Source organism: Ovis canadensis, chromosome 9, assembly GCF_042477335.2.
Source record: "Ovis canadensis isolate MfBH-ARS-UI-01 breed Bighorn chromosome 9, ARS-UI_OviCan_v2, whole genome shotgun sequence".
Lineage (NCBI taxonomy): Eukaryota > Metazoa > Chordata > Mammalia > Artiodactyla > Bovidae > Ovis > Ovis canadensis.
This window is the reverse complement of record NC_091253.1, coordinates 90816385-90832342: the sequence shown is the minus strand read 5'-3', so window position 1 is coordinate 90832342 and position 15958 is coordinate 90816385. Positions and strand designations below refer to the sequence as shown.

General features: G+C 50.1%; 1 protein-coding gene across 1 annotated transcript in view; it reads left to right on the top strand.

Annotated features, from left to right (window-relative positions):
• The window catches only part of PTDSS1 (phosphatidylserine synthase 1), a 70773-nt gene extending 62202 nt beyond the window's left edge, over positions 1-8571 (top strand). Inside the window, exons 11-13 of the mRNA XM_069600572.1 lie at positions 4379-4447; positions 5451-5520; positions 7486-8571. Coding sequence (XP_069456673.1) covers positions 4379-4447; positions 5451-5520; positions 7486-7595 — 249 coding nt within the window. The 3' untranslated portion in view covers positions 7596-8571. The remainder of the gene's footprint in view (positions 1-4378; positions 4448-5450; positions 5521-7485) is intronic.
• Positions 8572-15958: the final 7387 nt, after the last annotated feature.

Below are 15958 nucleotides of genomic sequence, written 5' to 3'. Positions count from 1 at the left end.
AGCCTGAGGGTGTCGCTGGGAGCTCAGGGAGGACCTGTCCCAGGCAGTGGCATTGAGGGTGCAGAGAAAGGGCGGCAGGAAGCCGGCCGAGCAGGCGTCCCCTCGGCAGAGCTGGGGAGGGCGGCTCCGGCTTTCCTGTTTGGGCCACTCGTGGCTTCCAGCACTAGTGACAGGTTGAGGCGTATCCGAGAAGCTCGTTGAAAGGAGGTGTGTTAAGGTGTGAGGGGCCATTAGACTTTGCAGGTGAAGGTGTCTTGTGTCATTGGAAGTTCTGGTCTGTCCAGGAGCTCTGGAAAGACTCAGCGATGGAGACGCAGGAGTCAGGAGGCGTCCATGCTTGGGGTAAATGGTAGGAGACATCGGCTTGGTAAGAGTCGGGGGCCATAGTGAGGGGAGGAGAAGCCACATTCTAGACGCTGGGCCGGGGACGAGAAACCGCCACAGGAAAGAGGACTTTGCAGATAAGTAGAATCCCCCAGTTAGTGTTGTCAGTGACGAGTGCCCTGGAAGGGGAGCTGGCCTGAAGAGAAACCTCTGGCTGGGATGATTAGGAGTCCCCACAGCCTTGCACATTCATCAGTTAGAGAAAAAGAGTGGAAATAAAGTGTGGGTTTAATAAATATTAAAAAATGTGTGTGCCCGGCACATTTTATAATCACGGTTTTTTATTAAAGATCAAGATTGGTCTCAGCCTTAGGGGGCAAACATTTTTCAGTAAGAGAACACAGTTTACGCCATGTCTCCACGCTAAGAGAAACAAAGCCCCCAATTATTTGCCTTGATTGGGAAGAGAGTATACGCAGAATTTGTGATGAATGTAGAAATAAAGGCCCCGTATGCTGGTTGATAAGCTGCCACAGCACCAGTTGTCTAATGAGTCTGGGTGGATTTGAATGCTGGTAACCATAATATGGAAGCCACACCTGGGTCTGTGTGGTGCCTTGGCTCTTAGCCCTCACGTTTTTTCTTTTTTCTTTTTTTCTTCTCTTTCTTTAAACAAAATCTGCACAATTGCTATTTAAATGCCAGGCCTTGACATTTTAAGTGGGTACTTGCCTAGATTTCCAGAGGTGTGATTGCAAACCCATAAATTACAAGCTTTTGTCTCCTGGGACAAGTGTGAAAAGGGCCTCTTGTACCCAGGTGAAGTGGTAAATGTGGCTACCACAGCAGGTCCTCTGCATGGCTCGTGATGATAAGCATCTGCCACGCAGCACCTGCCAGTGTTTGCCTGCCCTCCTACAAAGCAAGGTCTGCCCAGCTGTCTGCTCCTGGAGCAGCCCCAAGCTGCCAGTCTGCCCTCCAGGGCAGGAGAGAAAGCTTGGGGAAGACGAGCCCCGCACGCCTGCCCTCTGGTGGGCGAGATGCGCAATGACGACCCTCGCAGCGCAGTCACCGACTGGTCCCTGGAGGTGGACCCCCACCTCCCTCCCCTCCTTGTGCAACCTAGGCTGTCCTGCTCTCTCCCCCAAGGAGCTGACATACTTAGTTTTACGTGCTACAGATCCCCTAGTCTTTCCGCTCTTGCCATGCCATGAAAACGGTACATTTAATGATGCTGTATATTAGAAATCTGAACAAGTACTGGACTGTGTTAAAGATTAGAAGTCGTTTTTTCATTTTATAATTTTAGTATATTCATTCATGGCTTAATTTTTCGATGGGGAGATACGAGCTTTCTTAAATTAAAAAAACACCCTAATATACACCAGTTTCAGTAAGGACTTAATTTTTAAAAAATGAACTAGTGGGTCTTCTTATATTTCGTGTTATCTCTCCACCATTCCACTATTCCCACTTCACTGGCATGGAAGGACCAGGGGAGCACTCAGACTCCTTTCTTTTTTGACCCGTAAGGTGACTCCGTGCACCCAGCAGACACTCTGTGAATGTCACTGACCCGGAGGAACTGGACCCGGGCTATGCTACAGGCCGCCCGTGACGAGAAGGCGCAGCCCCTCGTCCCCCTGCAGTCTGGGCTCCATCCTCCGGACTGCGGGCTGGGCACACTGGCTCCTCCCATGATGCCTTTCTTCCCCCAGGAACGGGTAAATGGACAGATAAATAATGGATAGCACTCTAAAAACATGTAGACCTGAAATTCGCGTTTATTTTGATAGACACCCCTAAAGTTTGATCCAGGTATGTAAAGAAACCGGTGTTCCGGTTTCAATCTTGCCACCCTCTAGCTGTGCATCTTTAAGAAGGTCATTCACCTCTCTGAGCTTTATTCCTCTACTGTGAGATGAGGATTAACACTTCTAGATTTAAAGTTATGACTCTTAGGAAGAACTGAAATTATTCAAGAAGTGAAGATTACAGCATAATTTCACAACTATTCCCATGACTGAGTCAAGGGGACAGGTCCCCAGCAGGAAACGCAGTGGAAGAGATGGAGGTTAGACCTTGAGGAGGATGTTCTGTCAGTGGGTTCCCAAAGTAAGGAATTCTGAAGAAACAGAACAGAAGCGCTGAGGAATTGATGCCTTCAAACTGTGGTGTTGGAGAAGACTCTTGAGAGTCCCCTGGACAGCAGGAGATCCAACCAGTCCATCCTAAGGGAAATCAGTCCTGAATGTTCATTGGAAGGACTGATGCTGAAGCTGAAACTCCAATACTTTGGTGACCTGATGCAAAGAGCTGACTTGTTGGAAAAGACCCTGATGCTAGAAATGATTGAAGGCAGGAGGAGAAGGGGATGACAGAGGATGAGATGGTTGGATGGCATCACCGACTCAATGGACATGAGTTTGAGTAAGCTCCAGGAGATGGTGAAGGACAGGGAAGCCTGGGCATGCTGCAGTCTGTGGGATCACAAAGAGTTGGACACGACTGCGCAGCTGAGCACCACCACATAACAGCAGAACGGGCACTTGTTTGCTTGGTTTTGGCGACTCCCTCATGGTCACAAGGGGAAGCTGAGGCCCGGCTGGGGTCCTTTCCTGTCCTGTCACATGGTGTAGTCCAGGCAGCCAGGAACTTCCCCCAACTTTCAGTTTTTTGACACATTTTTAAACTCTAGATTTTTAGGTGCTATTTTTTCCCTTAAATTAGAGCATAATTTAGGGTATAGGGGGGCTGGTGGGGCACACCAGGGGGAGTGGAGGTGATGCCAGTCTCTGGGTAACCATGGACTATGCCTGTGTCTTTTCACACAGTCTCACAAGACAACTTGACCTTCTCTTTATTTTCCTATCTACCTAACAGAAAAACAGAAGCAGCCAGAACTGGGGTTGCAGTGGGGCCGCTGAGACTAAACAGCAGTGCCACGCCTAGGGCAGTGGTGTCCTGCTGGGCCCTGCCACCTCCACGTGGGCCTGTGTCCTCAGGGTCCCCCAGCACCACTGTGACCCTACACGGAAGGAGAACTGCTTTTTCATTCAGAAACCCTCTTCCTGGGCTTCCCTGGTGGTCCAGTGGTTACAAATCCACCTGGCAATGCAGGGGACGCTGGTTCGATCCTGGTCAGGGGAAGATCCCACCTGCAGTGGGGCAGTCAGCCCCTGTACCCCAACTCCGAGCCCACGTGCCCTAGAGCTCATGCTCTACAGCAAGAGGAGCCAGCATAATGAGAAGCCTGCACACCGCAACGGAGAGGGGCCCCCGCTTGGCACAACTAGAAAAAGTCTCCATGCAGTAAGGAAGGCCCAGCGGAACCAAAAAATAAATATTAACCAAAAAAATCCTGTTTCCCTCAGAAGGTGACCGGCTGAGTCCTCCTAACTGACTCCAGTGATGGGGGCCAAGGTGCAGAGGATGGACTGTGAGAATCAGACCCCCAAAAGAGGTACAAGATAGAGGCCCATACGTGCTCTTAGTCAGAAGCCACAGAGCTGCTCAGAAAATGCACCTACCTGATCCCACACCTGGAAGAGATCTTCATTCTGACGGCAGAGTCACAGTGATAACCACGGAAAGTGAAGTGACGTGAAAGTCGCTCAGTTGTGTCCGACTCTCTGCGACCCCATGCGCTATACAGTTCATGGAATTCTCCAGGCCAGAATACTGGAGTGGGTAGCCTTTCCCTTCTCCGGGGGATCTTCCCAACCCAGGGATCGAACCCAGGCCTCCCACATTGCAGGCTGATTCTTCACTTTACCAGCTGAGTTATCAGGGAAGCCCAGCCAACCACGGAGACACTGGTAACCGAGGTGTCCCAGCTCCTCTCTCAGAAAGCCCTAGCGGTCTTCCCCGCTGCCTCCCGGGGGGTCGTCGCTGCTGCACCCAGCCGTGCTGTAACCGGCATCCTGGGGCAGGAGGCAGAAACTCCTCAAGACGCCATGTGTGAATTCCCATCGAAATCCTAAAGTTCAGGAAAACGGAATTTTGGGTTGCACCCTCACTCTAAAACTGTTCTGTGCTTGTTTTTCTCTTCCAGGCTTTCACCACCTTCCTGTGCCTGTACGGCATGGTTTGGTATGCAGAGCACTATGGTCACCGAGAAAAGGTATAGAAGGGAAGGTAGAGATGGCTTTTTGTGTCTGATCACGCCCTCCTTGGCACTGTAGCCGGGAGCACAGTCACGGAGGATGGGGCGTGGCCGGCAGATGGGGCGTGGCCGGCAGAGCGTGGGCAGGGCATCATCCCCCCGCCCCGCTCCCCCCGCCCCGCTCCCCCCGCCCCCCAAACACGGCCGGTTCAGAATTCACTTCCTATAATTTCCGTTCTTGCTTGGGACTGCCCTGTTCAATAGCTCCCGTACTTTTATCCTTATTTCTTAAGAGGGTTAAAACTTCTAAAATTATTTGTTAATTCTTTTTGTTTGTTTTTAATTGCGGGGCAAGCCCTGGACTAGTTTTTGCAAAGCTGGGTCTTTCACCCTGTGCAGGCCTCCTCCTGCGTCCCAGCCTGGGGCTCCCTTGCTGAAACTCTCGCCCTGCTTACTTCGTTTGCATGCATGTGTGCGGGCATGTTCAGCCACTCGGTTGTGTCCTACTCTTTGAGACCCCATGGACTGTAGCCCGCCAGGCTCCTGTGTCTGGGGGATTTTCCAGGCAAGACAGATGGAGGGGGTTGCCATTTTAGTCCTCCAGGGGATCTTCCTGAGCCAGGGATTGAACCCGAGTCTCCAGTGCTTCCCGCGTTAGCAGGCGGATTCTTCACCACTGAGCCACCTGGGAATCCCTCCATTCCTAGTAGAGGAGGATTAAGGTAGAGGATTGATGTGAGTGGGTTTAAAACGCTATAGCAGTCTCGTTTAAGTGAAAATAGCAGCTTTCATCCACTATTTATCCTTTTAGCCTAAGGAGCTAAAGGCACTTTCTGGAAGATCTGTTCTGCATCACTTGGGAGTAGCCTTGCTCTTAGGGCTGAGAGCCTGAGCACCAGGCGGTCCCGCCCTTGCTGGTGGGGGTCCCTAGCCCCAGAGAGGCCGGGGTGGAGCACCCTTCCTTGTTTGCTCTCCCCCTGGGAGCAATCCATCCCACCGCTAAGCCTGCCTCTCTCCCTAGACCTACTCAGAGTGTGAAGATGGCGCCTACACTCCGGACGTCTCCTGGCCTCACGGGAAAGGTTCAAAAGGTATTTCTCGCCCTCTTTCTCCTGCTTATTGCTCAAAGCTCCCAAAGCCCAGTAAAGGGGTTTCTAATCAGAATTTATCCTCTGAATACTGATAAATATCTGGAGCCCTAAATGGTCTCCAACCTACTCACTTGCATGTCTCCTGTCACTTATTAAAAAACAAGCAAAAAAAAAAAAAAAAAGAAGCAATGTACTCATAGGTTCTGCCCGAGAAACTTGGCTTCATAAGAAGAGGCACCATGTGGTTCTGCCTCTTCTGAGATAGGAGGACAGAGCGAGACCTCACTGTCTCAGCCATCCTGATGGAGATGTTCCTTCCCTTGGCTTTCATTGTGAGTGAGAGGGGTTAGGAAGATTTGTGTGCCAGGAGAGAAGCCTTTCAAAAAAGAGGCGGATCTGCTTGATCGCGTTGATTCAAGAGACAGACCATCGTCAGAGGGATTTCAGCAGTGTAGTCAGGGATCTCCCACTGGCCTTTCCCCAAAGAGCATTCTGGAAAGATCCGGGGCCACCTGGTTATTTTTAAAGAATTTGGCTTGTAGAAAAATGATCCCAAGGAGGCTCCACTAGACAGTACTTGCTCGTCAGTTATGAACTGATCATGGGACTTGACTAAAAGGAGAGAAGCAAACACCAGAGACCTTGAATGTCAGCCGTAAGACTGGCTCAGCAAAGCGGGGGTGAGGGAGGGACAGCTCTGCTGAGTCACTCTTCTGAGTTCTTCCGGGTGAGGCTCAGCACAGCTCTCCCTGGGAAAACAATGCAGAGTGCTGGTCACCCTGCTGGGGGCGGTTTCTCCTGAAACTGTGGAATGCGGATGGAGGTGGGCACAGGGTTTCTCCCCCCCGGGCGGCTCCCTTATTCAGAACCAACCCCGCCCCCGCGCCCCCCCCCCCCCCCAGCCCAGAGATGAGTCCATGGCACTTCCAGGTTCTGCAGTGACAAGACTACAAGATATAAGCGGTGGTAGAGATATATTTAAATGAAAGGTAGGGCGATGGTTTAGAAAACAAACAAAACCTGAGCGCTGGAGCAGAGAATCTTGGCTCCACTGCTAGGCCAGAGGTGGTCCACGTGCCCAACTCTGGGGCAGAGCCAGCCTCCTGCCAGGAAGTTCTGATGACCTTCCAGACCTTACACACCCCCTGCCCAGAATGCCCACCCCCACCCCACCTCCACTGCCCTGGCCCCACCGTCCAGCTGGCTGGGAACCTGCTGATTGCTCAGCACTCAGCCCATGTAGACGCCTTTCTCTGAGCTCCCACACAACGGAGCGTGACAAAGGATGCCGGCCCTGTAGACCCTGAGCCTCTCGAGGGCCTGCGGCGTCTTCCCGGGTGACTTCCGGCTGCCCGTCCTGAGTGGTGGGAGGCCTCCAGGTCAGACCCCAGAAGTCGTGTAATAGCTTTCACACCTGTCAAGTCAAGAATTCGTTCCAGTTTAGGGATTTAGAAACTACGGTTTGCAGCTGACCAAGGTGGGGGAAACTTCACTGGTGCACCCTTTGGTTGCGAAGGTAGACTCGACACCAACGTGTTGTAAGTTTTCACGGGGTCTCCTCTGTGCTCTGACGTGATCTGTGCTCTCACTTCTGGCCCCCATCGCCATGGACCACAATCCACCCTGCGGGGATGTAAAACATCCTCAGGACACCCAGGCCCTAGCTGTGCTGGTTAGCCGAGGCCCGGGGCTTCCATCAGTCAAGTCAGTCAGTTCAGTGGCTCAGTCGTGTCCGACTCTGCGAACCCATGGACTGCAGCACGCCAGGCCTCCCTATTGATTCAAACTCGCGTCCACTGGGGTGTCTATGTGTTGGTTTATTAGCAAGGCCACTAGATGGCGCCCGAGGATCAGTGGAGGAGCAGCGGGCGGCCCGGGCAGGGAGAGCTGGGGCAGAGGGGCAGAGCCTGGGCCCGCATCCCGCAACGATGCTGAGGGCTGACGTATCCGATTCCTCTCGACCAGGTTCTGAAGACGGCCCCCCCAAGCATCCAGGCAACAGCGAGAGCCATTCTTCCAGGAGAAGGAATCGACATTCCAAATCAAAAGTCACCAACGGAGTAGGAAAGAAATGAAAAGACCCTGGTTCATAATAATCCAAGATGTGTCCAGGGAGTGCCTAGAACTGGGAGGGGACGGAATCGGCTGGACTTGCCGGGAGGAGGGAGGTCGAAAGGCACAGCGTGATCGGGAAGGAACGGGGGCTGGAGGGGGGGGTCGTTATTTGAGAGCGTGGGTCTTGTCTCCCACAGACCCGGCCCCGCGGGGCAGACGATTGCGGGCGGGGGTCGGGCCTTTGGGGGTCCCTGGTAACTTCAGCACTTGGCCGCTGGTAGCAGGACGGGAGACGGTAGCTCTCTACTCAATTGCCGGAGCAGCTTTATGCTTCCTGTGTTGTGGGTGCGGTTTAAACATCTTCACTGAGACAGGGCATCCCACCGGGACAGTTGATGGACAGGTCACCACCGTTTTCTTGCCCTTCCACTTGACTGACTGGTTTTAAGCCCACTCTACTTGTGTGTGTTTTATTTCCTTACTGCTTGTTTTTTAAGTCGGGATGCTTATATAAGCCTTCAGAAGCCACTGCTGAAGTTGAATTGGAGGAGGGCTCCCCTTCTCTCCTAGAGGAAAAAAAGTGGGGAGCTTTGGTGTTACATTTAGCAACCTCCTCCGCCTTTTAGGACCTGAAACCACATGTGGCAGGTAGAAACAAACCTGCGGAAAGGTTAGCTCCCCACATAGGATCCTGGGCGTTAGACCAGAACGTCCCGTTCCCTCTCCAGCGTCACTGGTCCAGACTTAGCCACAGCGCACTGGCGGGAACCTGCCCGGAGGCAGTGCTCGCGCGACCCCTCCCCCAGCCAGGTGCCTTTTCCATTTTCTTTGTTTTCTTTCATGGTGTGTTGCTGACATTGTCTTTTAGTCCCATGTGAGGTGCTGGTGAGTATTCCCTTTCATCCGTGCCATGCTCTAGACCACTGACCCTGATAGTTCACCACCTCTGATGGATCCCTGTTTTAAATAAAATGGTTCGCGTTAAAACCCATCAAATTTGGCCTCCGTTAAGTGCTCATTTCTTTGCATCTTATTGATGCTTTTCACTGTTTGTAAGCAATCGCTGTTTTTCAAGTGGCTTTAGGATTCTGTGAATATGTTTGTGTTTTATGTAGTGAGAAGAAAAGAGAAAATATATATGTGTATTTTAGAGGGCTTACAGACACATGTTCCTTTTCCTAAACTTCCCAAGGGATCAATGACAAGATAGTCATTGTTGTCTTTTGCGTGTGTGCGCTAGGGGAATGGTTACATCAGCCAAGTTGGATTGATTTTTCTAATAAGTGACCAGTACCCATTTGATTTTCTCATAAACTCGCTGAAACCAATCGCTTTGTTCCTTCCTTTCACAGAGCGCAAAGGTTTCGATGCCTTTTCCTTCTTTAAGGAAATCTTTAGCCGTAGCCGTCATGTTTTTCTGCAAAGAATTCCGGGGTGGAGGGGTTAAATGAATCATTCAAAGCTCAGGTCACTTCCTGTGCCCTGGGCCTCTGGCAGCCACTCGGTTGAGAGCCCACGCAGACTTGCTCCAGAGAAGTGTCGCCAGCCGCTGGGCTGGCGCGGGGGGCTGCGGGGGTCGCCGTGCCGGCCGCAACTCTGAGCGTGCACGTGCTCTTAGAACAGCAGCCACATCCTTCCGATTAAAGTCCCAAAGAGAAGCCAAGAGGCGCCCGCTCTGTAGACCCGTTTGCGCTTCCATCACTGTCTTAAACAGGCACCGTGTAACACTTGTCTTACTTCGGAAGTTAGGTGAGTGTGTTTTGTTTGGCTTCTCTGAGAGCTTGAAGGTACAGAATGTGTATCCTGGACATAGTGTTCAGTTCCACTTCCTCGTGCTGGACCACGTCCCTGAGCATCTCCAGGTTCATCTGACTAGTAGCTGGTCCAGCTAAGGAAGGGGTTGCTTCTCCAAGGCTGCTCTCAAGGAGGCCCTGCCCAGTGTGGGTGACCTGGAAGCGCGGAGCACACCTGAGACATTGTTCCTCCATGGCCTTGTACAGAATGGCCGGGAAAGTTCCCAGATGCTTTCCACACCCTTTCTTTGCCATGAAACTTCTGTTTCCCCTTTCAGTAAGAGCTCTTACTACAGTGGTTCCAAAACCAGTGCTTCCCTTGGCCAGCCAGAACCACAACTGCCGCTCCTCCTAGAAGCTCTGACTCTACTTTTTCCACCCGTTTCTAGGAAAGTAGGCTTCACCTTGATGGAAGGAGATCTGAGTTGTCATGTAATATCAGAAACAATTCAGTTGCAAGTGATCTCACCTTTGTCATTTACAAAATGCCCTGTTATAAGACACCATTGTTTTGGAGGTGATCCTCATAGAATGCTGTGTGTATATTTCTCTGTAAGTAGCATCACATCAAATGTTTCGTTGTTCTTTTTGTTTGTTTGTTTGTGTTTCGTTGTTCTTGTTCAGTGTCTTAAGTCATGTCCAACTCTTTGAGACTCCATGGACTGTAGTCCGCCAGGCTCCTCCGTCCATGGAACTCTCCAGGCAAGAATACTGGAGTGTGTGGCTATTTCCTCCTCCAGGGGATCTTGCCGACCCGGGGACTGAATGTGTGTTCCCTGCATCTCAAGCGTATTCTTTACCACTGAGCCACCAGGGAAGCCCCAAGTGTTTTTGTCGTTTTCCTCTTTGTCATTCTTAAAGGTCTTTCTATGGCCTATCCCTGCTCTTCCTGTGTCTGTTTCACCATTTGTAAAAGCCTTGGGCAGATCGCTCCCACAGCAGTGCTAAGACAGTTCATTGACCTGTTTTATGCATTTTGATGATAAAAGACAAAACGCCAGTCTTATTTTCACTATGATCACTTCTGTAGCGAGTTCATGAGAAAAGTACTCACCTAGGGGAAATAAAGTTCTTTACCAAAGACATTAGGCTCAGCCCTCCTGGTGCCCCCCTGAAGCCAGTCTGCATCGTCTTTAAGTGATACCTCCCTTTGTCAGGGATCTCCCTGTGGAATCAGACCCTTGGGTTGTCTTATTTGTTGGTAATAGTGCACTTGGTCAGGCCCTTACAGGAGAAAGCTAAATGCAGGGTGGAAAAGAAATATTTAACCACTAGAAACCAGAGGAACTGCACACTCTAAACAGGGGCATTAACTCTGGTGCTCTGTGCTGTGTGAATTATGCTCAGTGACCACATGTCCACCAGGTGGGCTTCATGTACAGAGTTCTTACTGCTGTGAGAACCAGGGATGCCCCAGCTAGGTGACTGCGGTCCTTAATGTAGTGCCCACTTTTATGATTGAAGTCAGCTTATGAGGAGAGCTGAGACTTCTGTTCTTTAGTGTTTTATCCAAGGGCATCTCTTGCCTTCATTGTGCGTGTATGTTGCGAGGGTTGTATTATTGGGTTCTTTGCCAGTTTCAGCATTAGTAATGGCTGCAACTGAAGGGCTGAAGACTCTCGTGGCTTGGCCACAATAAGTTTTTATAGCATTTCACTTTATCAGTTCATTCTAAACCTGATACCAGGACCATCACAGGTGAAGGTTACCAGATTTTTAAATTGAACTCTGATATTATCTTTGATGCAGTAAATACAGCTTTTTTATTTTACTATCATCTGTGAATTTAAAGAACTCATTAATGTCTACCAAGGAAGAAGGAAATCGTTGGGGGTGTGTGTGTGTTTATTCAGTGTGTGGGAATGCTGAAATGTAAAACTCTTCCTTGTCTCCTATATTTACTAAAGACTGCCTTTAATCCCTTTCAGAGATTCATCTGCAGTTCTGTCCACCTTGACATTTCCTTTCTTCCATCCCCTTCTCATAAACCCGGAGAGGACAGGAACATCATTCAGAAAATAGAATTTGCCTCAGAGTTTTGCTTTTCCAGCTGATGCAACCCACCAGCCAACCTCCTTAGCCATTCTGGGCTCAGGCTTGAACCTCTTGGGCCCCAGGTATTAATTTTGTTTGTTTTGTTATCCGAATGCTCTGAAAACATTGCCTGCAAATTGTGGGCACTGATAATGCCCCAAATGGCAGAAAGGTTTTCTTCCATGTGCCTGGCCTCCTGCCCTCCCCGCCCCCTACCCTGCACACGATCTCCCCAGGCCCTCAGATACCAGTGTCCCTGTGTGGGACACACTTTTCTGGATGCTGAGTCAAGGGGCCTCATGTGTAGCTTTACAACCACAGGAAATAAGGTTTATTTGCCTTTCAAAGAGGAAGACTAGATGAACCTGAGACCAGGACCTAAAATATTGCATCCTCATGTCTGAAGTCTACCTACAGTAGCCTTAACTACAGTTGTTGAACTGCAGGCAGGGTTTGTGTAATAGTCCATCCTGGAAAATCTGGACTGTAAACCTTGCTGTTCCCACCCGCCTGACTCCTCAGTCTCATCAATCCAACTACATCCATCCCAAGGCGATTAGAGATATTATGGGTGCAACCCGGGAAAATCTTAGGAAGATTCCCCAGGTTTCAGAAGGCCTAGAATCCTCTCCCTTCTCTTAGTCTGGATGAAATCCAGGCCAGGAGCTGGTGGGGAGAGTTCACTAAAGCCACTGCTCACAAATCTTCCAGACACAGGCATGCAGGGGACTGGGATCCTTCCAAAGACCTCTGGACAGGGGCTCTTGGAACCCCCCCTTCTTCCTGTGTGTCTCCCGAGTGGCCACCACAGCACTCAGCTGGCTTTCTAGAGAGCTGAGTACCAGCGCAGCCCTTGCAGTTCCAGGAGAAAGGGGTGCCTGAGGCACCTGCCCCTCCCACTTCCCTGCCCGTGCCCCTGTGATTGTGTTCTTCCATCCTCTGAGTTTGCTGTTATTCCTGTTTTCCAGAGTTGTGGGGCCTAAGGACTTGACCAAGAGCACCCTCAGAAGTGTCAGATCAGCCCAGAGACTAACGCAGTCTCTCCCACTCCAGGCTCCTTAGTCTCGTGTGCATGTCTTAAGCCCTATTACCAGCCCTGAGCCTGCACCCATGCCCCCGCCTGCCTCCCTCCCAGCCGGCCTCAACAAAAGGATGATGAGAAGCCCAGGGTGGCACCCACGCCTTTGCCTCCCCTGCTCCGGGGTTCCCTGCGTAGTGGTGGTCAAACCTCCAGGCCACCACAGATGTTGACCCTCGGTGTGGTTTCAGCTGGTTGCATGCTTGGTGGAAGGGATGACCGGAGTCACATGCTCCTTGAAGCAGGGTCCTCTCGCCATGTGGGTTCTTTTCGCTGATGTTTTGATGCATTCTGCAAACCGTTGGAAGGCAATTCTTCCTGTGTGTAGCGGCTCCCTCTGCCCTCAGGAATTTGATTTACAACCTGGCCAGGCCATAAACCTCAGCTCTTCTGAAAAACGGCGAAGTATGGGAAAGAATGTAAACTATAAATACTGAATTCCTATGGTCAGCAATAATGTAATGGCCTGGCTTGTTGTGTTTTGTGTTTTTTTCTTTAAATACGGCATCCATATGGCTTTCATTTCTAAGGGGCTAGGTTCACCATCACCCACTCCCCATCATCACCATCACATATTTCCTGGGGAACAAAGATAACCGTGAAATGTTCCACTGGGATAGGGTGTTTTTTCCACAATGAGAAGAAGCACTTTCCCATGTGATGACTCACTGGTCCAGGGTGGACATGCCGCTCTTCACTGAGAGGTTCGGGACCCTAGGTCACAGCGACATCACCACAGTCCAGTCGCTCTGCTCCAAACCATCGCCTGTTGTTGTCACTTAGCAAACCCCACCCCCAGTGTTGACCTTCTAGGAGGAGGCTTTCCTGTAAGATTGTTGAAGTCCTCGCTCTGTCCCTCTGACCAGTCTAGGTCGGCTCACTCACTGGAAGCAGACTTCTCACTTCCACTTGCGCCACTGCTGGTGCCGTCATCAAAGACAGCTTCAAACTCATCCCGAAGACCAGCCAGTGGCTGGGTTTGAATTTTCGTTCCATCAGTGGGTCAGCTCCTGGTTTAAATTTCACATGCAGGGCAGAAGCAGCTCCTTGCTCTGCTGAGGCAGGACAGAGCCGCTGGTCACTGCATAAATTCCTGCTGCCCTCCTCTGCAGAATCCAGTGCCTCAGAGGGCTGTGCTGGTCCTCAGCATTTCTGCCTTTAAACGCAACCATGTCCCCAGTACAAAAGGATGGGTGAAAGCTGAGAAAACACCCAGGTCCCGAGCTACTGTTAGAACAGCCCTAGTCTACCATAGCATCTATTAAAGTCAATGGGATTGTGTTTTCTTTGGTCAGGAAGTGTGCTAATAGCAGAGGAGGGTGTGTGAGAAAATGATGCTCGAGCTCACAGGGGTGTCTACCCACAGAAATATATAGGTTTGCACGCACCTTTTCACCCCCACGCTCGCCTTCATGCCTTCTCTCCATTTTCTTTGGGTCGTATTTGATACATAAAATGCCAAGCCCAAATCTAGCATGGGACCTGTCAGGCCACACATAGGGTGTGGAGGAGAGGGCCAGAGTTCTCAGAAATGTCCAAGGGGAGGTTGCTTACATTTTGACCACCAGGATAACCTCAGATGCAGTTCTATTCCTCAAAGTTGTGTCTCTGCCAGAAGGTACTATGTATGTACCTCTAAGTAATTTCAACAGAAATCAAAGATAAGCCCAGCAGTGATGGTCATAGAATACTTGCGTGTCAACTGATGGTTACTTTTGTGTGTCACTGACTGGGCTAAGGGCTGCCCAGACGGCTAGTGAAATGGTATTCTGGGATGTGTTGTTGGTGATGGTGTCTCTGAAAGAGACTGGCATTTGAATCTGTAGACGGAGTAAAGCAGCTCTACCTGATGTGGGTGGGTGGGCCTCACGCAATCTGTTCAGGGCCTGAATAGAACAGAAACACAGAGAAAGGGTGAATTTGCTCTCTGTCTGCTTGATGTGAGGCATCCTTCTTCTTCCCTTGGACATTCCTGCTCCTAGTTCTCAGCTTTCAAACTCAGACTAGAATTTATACCCCCCTGCCCCATGCATAGTGAGGCCTTTGAACTTGAACTGAATCACAGCACCAGCTTTCCTGGTTCTCCAGCTTGCAGACAGCAGGTTGTGGGGCTTGTAGGCCTCCGTAGCTGTGATAGCCAGTTCCTATAATAGCTCTCCTCATATATGGAGACATATATATATATATATATATATCCTGTTGGTTCTGTTTCTCTGGAGAACCTAATACCGCCAGCCTATATTTGGACTAAGGTTTGTAAGTCAAACTTATAAAAAGAAATGAGATAGTTGGAGTTGTAGAGTAAAGAATGCTCCAAAATGTGAATGCTGACCTGTAAATCAACTTGTATTGTCAACTGGTTTTCCAGATAACGTTGCTGTGAACAGCAGAATTGCCTTTTAAGTTTAGACTAGTGGTGTACACACAACTTCTTGAATGCTGCTGTGAAGATGGCCAGGGTTGTGAACCTTTCCCAGAGGTGTGTAATAAGGTTGGCCAAAGAAAAAAAACAAAAAGTTGACATCGTACCCTGGACTCATTGCCTCAACCTTTCGCACTTGCCCTAACCCAGTCCTTGACTGTTAAAACATCTTTGCCATTAAGGCCATACCACCATGAACACACCTGATGTCGTCTGAAAAATCACTGCAAACAGTTGTATCTCCTTTGAGAAAATCCTCTACTGAGTAGCTGCTCAGGCTGGGAGAGGGAAAAAGAATGTTCAGTTTTTCCAAATAAATTTCTTCATATTTAGTGTGTTGGCATCACCCAACTGCTCTGTTGTTGAGATGCTAATGTGACTGGCAGATAGTGGTTTTGTCCTACATGACAAAATCAGTTCAGGTCAGTCGTTCAGTCGTGTCCGACTCTGCGACCCATGAATCGCAGCACGCCAGGCCTCCCTGTCCATCACCAACTCCCAGAGTTCACTCAGACTCATGTCCATCGAGTCAGTGATGCCATCCAGCCATCTCATCCTCTGTCATCCCCTTCTCCTCCTGCCCCCAATCCCTCCCAGCATCAGAGTTCTTTTCCAATGAGTCAACTCTTCGCATGAGGTGGCCAAAGTACTGGAGTTTCAGCTTTAGCATCAGTGCTTCCAAAGAACACACAAGACTGATCTCCTTTAGAATGGGCTGGTTGGATCTCCTTGCAGTCCAAGGGACTCTCCAGAGTCTTTTCCTACACCACAGTTCAAAAGCATCAATTCTTCGGCACTCAGCTTTCTCCACAGTCCAACTCTCACATCCATACATGACCACAGGAAAAACCATAGCCTTGACTAGACGGACCTTAGTCAGCAAAGTAATGTCTCTGCTTTTGAATATACTGTCTAGGTTGGTCATAACTTTTCTTCCAAGGAGTAAGCGTCTTTTAATTTCATGGCTGCAATCACCATCTGCAGCCATTTTGGAGCCCAAAAATATAAAGTCTGACACTGTTTCCCCATCTATTTGCCATGAAGTGATGGGACCAG